Source organism: Antedon bifida, chromosome 1 (genome assembly GCF_963402885.1).
Source record: "Antedon bifida chromosome 1, ecAntBifi1.1, whole genome shotgun sequence".
NCBI lineage: Eukaryota > Metazoa > Echinodermata > Crinoidea > Comatulida > Antedonidae > Antedon > Antedon bifida.
Window position 1 is genome coordinate 30,576,540 of NC_136226.1, and position 13,023 is coordinate 30,589,562.

A 13,023-nucleotide genomic window follows, 5' to 3' on the forward strand; every position below is an offset into this window, starting at 1 on the left:
CCAATTTGACTATTTTTTTGCTTTAAATTACAGTTTTTTCAAGTAAATAATATTTTTTTTGGCCCAATTTTGGTCAAAGCGAGTAAGTATTAATATGACAATAAAATGGCTTATTCAATAAAAAATTGTAAAAAATTATTTTTTCAGGGGACAATACAGTTTTTTGTCATTGAACCAAAATAACATATGTTTAATCATTAATAAATGTATTTGAAGTATATTATTATGGTACAACACAGAAGATTGACTTTAATAATAAACAATGATCCTAAACTGATTTCCTAAACCTTTATTATACATATTTAATGATAACAAAGTATTATTATTTTAAATATGTTTGATAGATATTATTCATTCATAATAATATCACATTTGCAATGAAAATAATGTATCTACCAGCTTTGTTGAAATCCTTTCTAGGGTTATTGCCCCATGATATTTTCATCAAGTACAATTCCATATTTTTACAGTGGACACTGTACCTCAATGTAATACTCTGGCAGACAGGATGTTGTGCCAAAAATGAACAACATTGTAAAGCTCTGTCTACACTATCAAACTAGTTTGTGTGATGTGCCCAAATGTGGTAGTAATATGCTCAAATATAGTAGTGATATGACATCAAGTTTATATTCATCACATGTTTTTGTCACATAAAGTTTGATAGTGTAGACAGAGCTTAAAGAGACGATATGCTTTTTTCTAATAATGAGTATACAAGCATATTCATACATTTTCCTTTCTTTCTGAAATATGACTGAGAATTATCCATGGAAAATTCATATTCTAATTCATATTTTGTGATTGATGCATAAGAGTGAATTGTGTATATTATCTACAATACACTCAGTTAGGTTTCCACTAGGGATGAAATGAAGGACGTAACCGCAACGCAAGTAATTTGACCAATCACAAGCCAATACAAATTGTCACTTGTGATCAGTAAACTCACTTGCGGCACGCTTACGTCCTTGCGTTGCATTTAAGTGCGATCCAGGTTTTATATAAATCATAAGAGTGGATTTTATCTAGTCACTTGAATTCTCTACTACATTTTCACACTATTGTATAATTATTAGAGAAGAATCTGATCTATGACAGTTCCCATATTCATGGTCAATATTTACTGTTACTTAGGCAAACAGCTTTCAATTAAAAGTAGACAATACCTAGCATCATCTATCCTGATTCTATAGTTAATGTACATACCCTGTGATTGAATTTATATTAATTATGTTTATATTTTATTTATTACTCTTGAGGGTGTTGTAATGACAAATCATCTCTACCGATAATTAATCGTGAAAATCATGTGTACATTCAACTGATAATATGAAAGATTTTCAATTAATATTAACGTTTAATGATAATAAAGCCAAATTATATAAGGAATGGTGAAAAAATTGCTTTCAACACGATGTCAAGTATTGTAGCAATAACAAGTGAGTTATAAAACTATTTGCCTTTATAAGCTCTTTCTACACTATCAAACTAATTTGACAAAAAAAAGTGTGATATGCCCAAATATGGTAGTGATATGACATCATCATGTCCATATATGGGCTCATCACATTTTATTGTCATAAAGTTTGATAGTGTAGACAGAGCTTTAATGGATTTACAATAGTTTTGAATGCTTTTATACAAAATTATGGTTTAAACCAGCTTGATATTTAACATACTATTAATTTCTCTATGAACATGTTAACACAACATTAGACAATGTATCAAACCTATAATATATATATAAATTACAATGATGATTAAGTTTAATACATAGACTATAATAACATAAATCATTACTCAGGCATTTCATGCAAACTATAAGTTCTTTGCACTAAAATTATTCTTTAATGCTTCATAATATCCCACTCAAATAATTAATATTTCTTACATGCTACATAATAATATTATTAAATATATTAATGATTTAAAATTATGTCAGAAAGTTGTTAATTCCTTAAGATGTAGGTATTAAATTTCAGACAAAATAGTGATGTTAGATGTTAAGAACGATCATTTTCATATAATCCCGTCGGGAATCTCGCTCCCGAGAAACATTTCATATTTCGGGAGGGTAGACAAAGAAGATGGCAATTTAACTGACCGTGATGAGTGGAATGTGTATTCTGTCCACGTTCCATAACGGACAAGGTCTGTTAAATTCTTGTCTCCTTCGGTCCCAAAACGAAAATTGGCTGTTCAACTTCGTGATATGTAATGGAATGATACAATATGTTTAAAACATTATCCCTTCCTTCCTCTATGAAAATTATAAGCAGCGAGGTATTTAATACCTTCCTGCTACAAGGATCCCTTATGGTCTATGATATGATATTTTGTTGTTTGTTTATTAGGTGAAATTTACAAATTTACTTAAATGTATTTCCCATCTGATTGGCATACTCTTCTGTTCTGTAGCATGCCTGTATAAATATCTGAGACTCTGTCTAAACTATCAAACTAGTTTGACAAAAAAAAGTGTGATGTGCCCAAATATGGTAGTGATATACCTAAATATGGTAGTGATATGACATCATCATGTCCATATAAGGGCACATCACATACAGTTTGATAGTGTAGACAGCTTTAGGACCATCTTGGATGCTATGCAATCTTTGATGTATCATGATGACATGTGTCATTTTAACATCACAATTGATGTAATTGTTCAATGACATATACATAGTGACATATGTTTTGTTGAAATCCATTTTGTTGATGCATGTATAATTATGATTCTCTTTCAGCTTCTTTTATGGACAGTTTAAGTGAATTATAATAATAGAAAAAACATGAATGCTCTATATATATTTAAACGCAATAATTATTCTATGCTGTATCTAAAAACGTATGCCTTCAATGCAGCAATGGAAGTCTCTATCATCATACAGTACTAACTGGCTGTATTATCATTGATAAATTTATTTTAGCTTTTGTTATTCATCATCAAATACATTATTTTATTTAATTATCTTCTCATTTTCCTCTTACATGATATTTTATACTGATAATGTTATCATCGCTACTTGGTGTAAGTACAACCACGGTCTTTATTTTACGTTTGTTTTTAAAGGATTTGGGTAATGTGTGCTAGGGTGTATGTAGGTAACTGGCTATCAACTGCTGTATCATGTTATTATTGCTACTGTATTCTCATTACTTGTTATGTGTCATGCGTTCATCGTTCTCAGTAGGTGTTTAGTAGCGGTTTCGTGTGTAGCATGTTTATCATTCTCTTATCATTGCATCCCCATTGTAAATTTTAATAAGATAATAATTAAGATTCATAAATTTACTATTGTTGGTTTCAACTTTATAATTATTTTAGGCACAGATATTGTTGAATTTTAATATCAACTTTTATAATGATAAAAAATCATACAATTTTAGGTGCAATTGCGAATATTAGTTATTTAGAATTTTATTATAATTAAACTAAAGACTAATGTTTTTTTCTGTTTGAATCAGTTCATATCTATAAGTGATATTCAATTAATTATTTGTTCAAGTAACTTAATTAATTATTATTTCTTCTATCCAGATTCCTTTAAAGACAATTTAAATTTTGAAATATATTTTTTTTTAAACTACTTTTGATGTGTGTTAATTTTGTTTACATGTTTTGATTTTTGTTTTGGTTGTTTTAATACTAAAATGTTATATATTGCTTTATAATATAACAATTTTTTATTAGTAATTAATTATGTTTATTTAATATTTAATTTATGTTTTTATCTTAGATTAGCAATCTATGTTGTCTGTGTTATTTGAAACTTAAATTTTCGGTTTATTTCGTGCCTAAATACCTGGATAAAACAACAATAGCCTGTGCTCTTTGAGGAGTAGCCATAATACAAACCGATTAAAATTCCTTGAACATCCCTTTACAATAATAGACTAATTTCAGTTTATTTCGTACCTAGCATACTTGGATAAAAACAACAATAGCCTGTGCTCTTTGAGGGTGCGCCATAATACAAACAGATTATATTTCCTTGAACATCCCTTTAACAGTAATAGACTAATCTGCCAACCATTTGAATTGTTCATTAGTGACAATGTGAGGAATCTTTATGTTGGGCAAAGTACATCTTTAATGTGCTCTTTTTGTGTAGAGTAATGACATTATTTGCTAGCTAGGAATTCTTGATTAACTTAGGGTTTATTTTATTACTTTGTATTTCATCAAGTAGTTGTTATTGAATTAAATCTATCACTGTCTCCGTTTTCAATAATGACATTTTTCGGTTTCAATTTGGAGATGAAAGTTGACAAACACACTTGAACTTAATTTAAAAATCTAGCTTGCCAATAAGACGGAGAAGCGTCCAAATGTTAACACTATAATGAACAACGTTGACCCAGTTTTCAGAAATATTGATAAATGTGTTTGACGTAAAATCTCTAAATGGTACACTTCTCGGTTGTACGGATCTATTGGTATTAAATGACATTGCTGTGCATTTATCAACCGTACATAATATCGCTAAAGTATTATGCGAGAGTTATACACTCGTAAAGTCTGTAAATCATAAATATTGATTTTTTTGCTTAGAATTTTAATAAAATAATATTTGTCCTACTTTCCTATGAGTATCACTTCAATTGTTTGTATTTGTTTGTTACTGTATTTCAATAAAATATTTCTCCGGATTTTGTGCAATATTTTTATCACATTATCTCTATACAATTCTTTACAATAAATCGGTAATTATATAATGTATGTATTATTAAATTAAATCTATGTGTATGTATGTTTGCGACGTTTTTACCACATGGTAGGCCTACTCCGACAAATGGTATTAGTTAAGTATATGAGTAGGCTATACTGTAAGTAAAAGTATACTAATAGTCAAAACATGGTCATAATAGGAATCCTAATTTTTAATCTGCTAATTTGTTTTGTTTACTATACTTTATTTATTTGTATAGTTAATTACTTTAGTATAGTTTATGCAGGGAGTTGTAGTTAGAATTACAGCTCCTTGGTTGATGCGATACTTACAGAAATGTTGGTGATTGGGGGTGTAACTATTATATTATATATCATTTTTTTAGTTGTTTCCTAATGAATTTGCATTTATCAAGACCGCAGGTGTTTTGTCTTTATGGTTATTTATTTTGTGTAATTTAGCCTTTGGCCTTTACTAAGACATTTGAAATTTCAATTCGTTTTAAAAGGTTTCATCCTTGATATATGAACACATGTTCATATTGTAAAATCACAAAAGTTTGCTGTAAAAATCTCAAGGTGCTGATGTTTTTTATCCATTACACTTTATAACATTTCAAGTTCATTAAAAAAACTATAAAGATTATAGATTAATATCTACATACCTCATTAAACATTAATGCGCACATTGTGTACCATATTTCAAATTCCCTGACAACGGAAGTTCAATAAAATGTTTAAATTACAAATTTATAGGGAAAAAGATATTTTTGTTTTAAAAAGGCACTGAATAAAGATTTGTATGAAATAATGAAATAATTGTCTGGATTACTAGAATTATTATGGTATATTTATTAGGTGAGACATTATTGCTGGTAGGAAGTGGAATCTTAAATGTGTATTACTTATTTTGTTTATTGTGTGAGATTTAGCATCTACCATTCAAATAAAATACAATACTTAAAGTAGTATTGTCCCTCAAAATCATGAAAAATGAAAATTTATAAAATCAGAATCATTATTAAAAATTCTCATCTTCACCTGAAATAATTCATGATGCTAGTATGAAAATTAATAATTTGTTTCAAAAGTTTAAAATAGCATGTTTTTTAACTAACATGGTTACAGGTAAAGCAAGTATTTATGCTAATAATATGTAATTTCGGTGACGAGTTGTATATTCGCTTATAGCAATTTAATATGCTAGATATAATAAGTTGTTGATAATCAACTCTCCCCACATTGGGCTGCATCAAAAGGGGCACATGGACTGCTCCAAAAAAGGGCACCCTGGGTTGCCTTAAAAGGAGCATCTTGGTTGCCCCAAAATGGGCACTATGGGTTGCCTCAGAAAGTTTTTGGGAGACTTGACTGTACTGTGTTTGAATTAAATCTTATGTTATTTGCTTAATAATTATTGATATGCAAAGAGTTGTGTACAGTGTTACTAATATATCAATTGATACAATATGTACAAATTTATTTTCTCTAATCTTGTAAAACTTGTTGTATATATTATCTTTCTTAATGTTTGATAAATTAGTTGATAATTAGTATCTATTAAAACAAAAGGTATTGCAGGTTATTTCTAAGAAGTAAACCTTTTTAAATCGTTTGCCATTGACAATGCTTTTGCATATTTGAATTGTTTAAACAGTGTAGTATGTCATTGCATGTGAATGTCTTTTGTTTTGAAGTCTTTATATCTCATTTGCATGTTTCACATTTGAATGTACTTAGCCTAACTATTACAGATATTGAAAAAATACATAATGCATGCTTTTGTTTGTGTATGTTTTAATGGAAAGAATGAATGGACATAGTTTGGGAATGTTTTATAGTTGGATTCTTGCGGCCAAAACTAGCGCTACTACCGAAATCCTAAAGCTCTGTCTACACTATCAAACTATGTGACAAAAAAATGTGATCTGCTCAAAAATAGTAATGATATGACATCATCATGTCTATATATGGGCACATCATGTTTTGTCACATAAAGTTTGATAGTGTAGACAGAGCTTTACATAAAAAATATTTGCCTGTAACAACTCTCAGCTAGTCTGTTTGTAGGTCAGTTCTTGCAAACAGTCCTGAAGAGTAGTAATTTAAAAGCAAAACAAACAGCATTAAATTCAAATACTTTGTAAGCTAAACAAGTTTCTAAAGATGCATGTTATTTCTGACTTATGGCATAAACAACATCAAGGAATCAAGCAATTGTATGCGAATACAATAGGTAAAGCACTTGCACAATCAAGCCAAATTATATTGAACGTCGTTAACGAAGAAAAAGACCTCGAAACTAAATGCTAGTCCTTGATCAGACATTGATATAGTCTGCTTAATATAAGTGCATATCAATTTGATTTCTGTTTGTACCGCTTAATTGAGAATCCACATTTACGGTAAAACAAGTTTCTCCAATCGCATTTGAATTTTATTACAACGCTTTTTCTTTAAATTTTGATGACAAAAATTCCGACCAAACAGTGTTCATTCTTTTTTAGAATTTTCATAAAAAATATATATTTTATTTAATAAAACACAATATTCATATTTAAATATGTTTGATGTTTATGAACAAAGTATTATTTTATTATAATTACTCTGCATGCTCTGATGTTTAATACTTCTTTAAACATGAAATATTTCACCTGAAGAAAGGGGAAGAATTATTACAGACAACAAATATGTTTAAAGCTCATGTCTACACTATCAAACTTTATGTGACAAAAAGATGGGATGTGCCAATATATGGACATGATGATGTTATATCATTACCATATTTGGGCATATCACACCTTTTTTGTCAAACTATAGTTTGATAATGTAGACAGAGCTTAATAATAACTAAATGTACAGTTTTTGGCATATCAATTGATATTATATATATTAATTCTACGAAGCCATTTAGTACATTATATTGAGTCTACTGATAAAGACAATGCTGTCTTTTAAAGTTATATCAATACTATACAGATTATTATAAATATCTATATCTATTATATATTCAATTTGACAAAACTGAATTAACTGATAATGACAGTAACCTTATTTGGTTTAGCATAAATTCTGAGAGTTTGGCTGTAGGGGCTTATTATATAAATGAATAGTGAGATATGGTCTTAAGCTCTGTCTACACTATCAAACTTTATGTTACAAAAAGTGTGATGTGCCCAAATATGGAAGTGATGCACAAATATGGTAGTGATATGACATCATCGTGTCCATATATGGGCACATCACATTTTTTGTCACATAAAATTTGATAGTGTGGACAGAGCTTACATAGGCAGTATTGCAGTATATTTTATTAAACATATTCATGTTTCTTTTTATTAGACTCAGAGGAAAAATTCTATGAAAGTTATACGTTTGATGACATTTTTAGAAATGACAGTTTCAAGATTAAGAGGTTTCAATTATCATGGTTACAAGCAAAAGGCTACGGTAAGATCAAGACATGTTTGTGTCAAAAGAATACATTCTCTGATTATTTTGTCAAAATTCTGTGACATAACATGTTTGTTTAAAATCTGAAGATTAGAGAGTTAAGCTAGGAATGAATGTAAAATCACAGAGTTAGAGCACTTATTACACAATACTGTAATCAAAAACTTTTGCAAATGATGTCTATTCAATTGTTCTTTGTTGAGATCTTTGCATACTATCTTTACAAGACATCATAAACTCCTCGTTTACAGTGCTCTTATTTTTAAAAAGAGAGGCGTGTGACAAGTTCTTTAGGTTATTATTTTGTGAAATTTAAGTCATAGTAAATAGGTATTGAAATGGTCAATAGGTAGCTAGCCACTTGTTCCATGTCAAACATATTGACTGTGTATTTTGTAATAAATATGACTTCTCTATTCAACCTTACTCTGAAATTCTTTGCAATGGTGGATCTAGGATTTTGAAATAGGAGTATTCAGAAATCAGAAAACTATATTTTTCAAATTTAGGTTGGGTGGGGAAAGGGGTGGATGAAAAAAAGAACATAGGAACAATGCACTAACTTCAAAATACTATATACTGTACACAAATACTTTAATTAATGTATTAATTGAATAATTGAATTAGCAAAGGATAATAATAAGAAACAGAATAATTCTTAAATTATTTCATTAAAACATATTTTTATTTGATAAATTATGACAAATTATATGTTTGCTTCAATAGAGACGTCATTCCTTTATCAAGATGAATATGGTAACATAATATTATCAAATGCAAGCTCAAATCCCGGCTATCAAATCATGGACAACAGAACTCTGGTTTGTACATTACGTAATAATTATATAGGAAGCCGAGTTTCCACTAGGCGAATTTGTTCCTGCAAATAGCAAGCATAAGCTTATACGCATGCGTTAGCTTATACGCATGCGTTAGCTTATACGCATGCGTTAGCTTATACGCATGCGTTAGCTTATACGCATGCGTTAGCTTATACGCATGCGTTAGCTTATACGCATGCGTTAGCTTATACGCATGCGTTAGCTTATACGCATGCGTTAGCTTATACGCATGCGTTAGCTTATACGCATGCGTTAGCTTATACGCATGCATATTTATGATTCCATCTTCCAAATCCCTTTCTATGTTTTCGATTCACATGAACAAATTCACCTATAGTGGAAACTTGGCTTTAGAGACTGATATTAGAAAAGAATTGATGACAGAGGTAGAAGCATCAACTCATGGCAAATGACAGAGAGCATGAGCAAAAATCCTAGACTAGGAAAGAACTAGAGAAAGAAATTAGAGATTGCTAATGCGGTTTATCTAAAGCTCTGTCTACACTATCAAACTTTATGAGACAAAACAATTTGATGTGCCCAAATATGGACAGGATGATGTCGTATCACTACAATATTTGGGTATATTACTATCATATTTTTGTCAAACTAGTTTGATAGTGTAGACAGAGCTTAAGTTGTGTGTTTTTTTTTTAATCTTACATTTTTTATTTCCTATTACACAAGATTTCATATCTACCTCTTTAATGGTTAATTTAAATGGTATATTTCCGTGATTGTGAATTAATCGGTATGTTTTGTAAAAACAAGTGTTTTAATGACTCAGTAATTGAACACAATATTAATGACTTTCTATACCTATCATTGTATGTTTAATTCCTTAAATAAATTTTTAAAATATTTTTAGATATTTTAAAATCTTAATTGATGACTGAAACTTCAATTTCTAGAGATTAGAGAATTAGAATTTCAAGTGTTCAATCGATCAATCAATTTTTTATTTTTGTTTTGCTTGATACAAACAATTAATCAATCTTTTATTTCCATCGATGACAACAAAAATACAGTTTCTTAAGCTCTGTCTACACTATCAAAGTTTATGTGACAAAAAAATGTGATGTGCCCATATATGGACCTAATAATTATTACCATATTTGGGCACATCACACTTTTTTTTAGTTTGATAGTGTAGACAGAGCTTTATAATGACTATTTCATATTCCTTTTAGTTTCGTGACAAGGCGGTCAAGTTCTGGGCAAGTCCGAAGTTGTTGGATCCGACTTTGTGCATAAACGATTGTATGTACTTGTTGTTAGCGTGTGATGTGCAGAAAGTTTTCCGTCATAGTTTTAAAGCCAAGTATAAAGTGTACAAGATATCGCTAGGCAACTACAATGCGGATGAGGGTGATCAGGATGGGTAAATATAATTATTTAAAAATTAAACCTTTGTGTATTATGCTTTGTTGTATATAAAATATTATTATTGTTAAGCTTTGTCTACACTATCAAACTCGTTCAACAAATATGGTAGTGATTTGCCTAAATATGGTAGTGATATGACATCATCATATCCATATATGGGAACATCACATTTGTTTGTCACATAAAGTTTGATAGTGTGGATAGAGCTTTACAATACATTTATTTATTTTTTATTTTATTTCAACCACATCCAACAGCGAAAAATCGGCAATTACAGGATGCCTTAAAACTCTTTAGATATAAATATAGAATTAAAAGCACATTAAAATACAAAACATACGGGCAAGGGAAAATAAGTCGGTGTTGCGAGATTAATTCGATCGATTAATTTTGAGAGAAAAAAATGACAAAATATTACATTTAAAAAGGGAGTTGAAGCATTTAAAAAGAAAACCAAATCGAAAAAGCTTCTCCGAGTATGAAGTGGAGGAAGATGAATTAAAGGACCTGGATTGTTGTGGTTAATAAAGTAAATAAATTTGGATTGAACCTGTTCGATATGATTTGATTTTATGAACGAAGAATATATGTCTCGGAGACTGATTAAATTTTAATATGAATGTCGAATTAATCATACTTAAAAGTTTAAGCAACTGTCTGTAACTTGATTAAAGGTTTAAGTATGTGTACTAATTTCTACATTATTACATTTTATATTATTTACATTTCTGAATATTCTCATTTGTCTAGATTAAGTGCAATTTAGTACAATTTAATCTCGGCGACTCGTAAGGAAAATTTCATTTAAAAAGACACTTTGCATTATTGATTTTGCATTTTCATCTACAAAGCCGGAATTAGATCTCAAATAGAACCGCAGTGATATTCTAACTGTTCGTCGTAAACATGTATTTCCTAGCATTGTGTAAACATAGTTCCCCAGATGACTTTTGTTTAACCAGCGATTTTACAGATTTACGGGCTTGCACTTTTTTCAGAGTTCAACTAATGTGTATTGTCGAGCAAAGGCCTATTGAGACAAGTGAAATCATTGATTGTGATAACCAATAGTGATTGGTATATGGCTACTTAATTCCCCAGTACTATTAAACGTTAGGACTTTGATCAGTAAAATGTTTATATCTAAAATGTTCGCACTAAAAGCCGCTAAGTGACTTTTTCGTAATTTACAGGTGATATTAAGTGTAGAATTATTTATATATCGCGCAAATGAAAATGGATTCTTCTTTTATTGAAACTGATACTGCGCTGAAGTGTTATTTTGATTATAAACATATTAAGAAATGTTTCTACCCTTTCTGCATCAGCGATAGCTAGAGGGTATTGGAATGTTCTCATGAACTCCGATTTTCCTGAGTGCCTATTTCAAACTACCGACCAGCAGCAAAAGCGATGATAAATAGGTTCAATCTAGCCTATGCTTATGAGAATACGATACGATATTATTTATTGTCATTTTAACAATGATGATTTTTTCCCCTTTTGTTTTTACCCAACTGCAAAAATCCTTGTACTGGCTTGTATGTTGCCTCTTTTATTTAGAATACCAACAATTTCTGTATTGTTATTTTCCCTGATGTGCTCTTATCAAACTAGCGACCAACAGCAAAAGTGAAGATAAATGAGGTTCTATCTGTAGCCTAGCTTATTACAACGATGGTTTTTGCCCCGTCTGTTTTTTACCCTACTGTAAAAATCCTTGCTACTGGCTCGTATGTTGCCTATCTATCTTTTATTTAGAATACCAAACAACCATTCTGTTTCATTACTCATTAAATGTTATTTTCTATTATTTCAGTGAGTTTGTGATGGATGTTTTGGCACCTGGGAATTATTCAGATGATTATTTGCAATTGGTTCAGTGGTCTCCGTATGCAAATTCTCTGGTAAGAAATCCGATAATAAATATTAATTTGGATAAATCCGTTTGTAATAGGAATAGAAAGCATGTTTATACAGTATACAAATACTGATGAATCACTCTGTAGTAAAGTAAAGTAAGTAATGGTAAAATAATTAATTTATCGGCCATTTCCATCTACAATTGAATGTTGGAGACTACCATAAAAAAGCTCAGTATAGATGAATCGCATTCTACCGGTGGAGTTGCACAACAATTTTATGTGCCGCGCCTTTAGGCAGTCATATTAAAAAATAAGTCATCATCAAGTTATTAAATAGAACATCAATTAAAAAAAAATTAATTTAATGAAGAAAGAATAATAATTAAAACTGTTTCGTCAAAAAGTCGACCACTGTTTTTTGTAAGAAATATTTCTTGTTTCAAACACTGAATAGGAAAATGATACACTTCAGATGATACAAGCAACAACACTGTTACAACAGTGTTAAAATACTGTATAAGAAATATATAGTAAATATTTGTTTAAATAACAGAATATTGCAAAAAATAAACATTATTTATTTTCATTTGTACTTATTTGGAATTTTTTAGTTTGTTTCATTCCATATGTTACAAATTTAACAGAAGGTACCCACAAACAAGATTTGAATTCACGAGGAAAATAATTATAAAGGTGAAACAATACCTCAGATCTATATCTGAAATTGTTAGCTGTTTCTGTTGTTTATAGAAACGTGATCTGTTGCAATTAACTTATATGAAATGGGAAATTGGTGTAATTA

General features: G+C 29.7%; 1 protein-coding gene across 13 annotated transcripts in view; it reads left to right on the forward strand.

Annotated features, from left to right (window-relative positions):
- Window positions 1-13,023, forward strand: part of LOC144849546 (prolyl endopeptidase FAP-like) — a 117,903-nt gene that overhangs the window by 93,522 nt on the left and 11,358 nt on the right. For 11 of the 13 annotated variants that reach the window (XM_078706569.1, XM_078706490.1, XM_078706506.1 and 8 more), the window contains 4 exons: window positions 8,018-8,125; window positions 8,855-8,949; window positions 10,161-10,351; window positions 12,176-12,263. In XM_078706569.1, coding sequence (XP_078562695.1) covers window positions 8,018-8,125; window positions 8,855-8,949; window positions 10,161-10,351; window positions 12,176-12,263 — 482 coding nt within the window. The remainder of the gene's footprint in view (window positions 1-8,017; window positions 8,126-8,854; window positions 8,950-10,160; window positions 10,352-12,175; window positions 12,264-13,023) is intronic. The other 2 variants (XM_078706497.1, XM_078706537.1) reach the window with 1 other exon arrangement.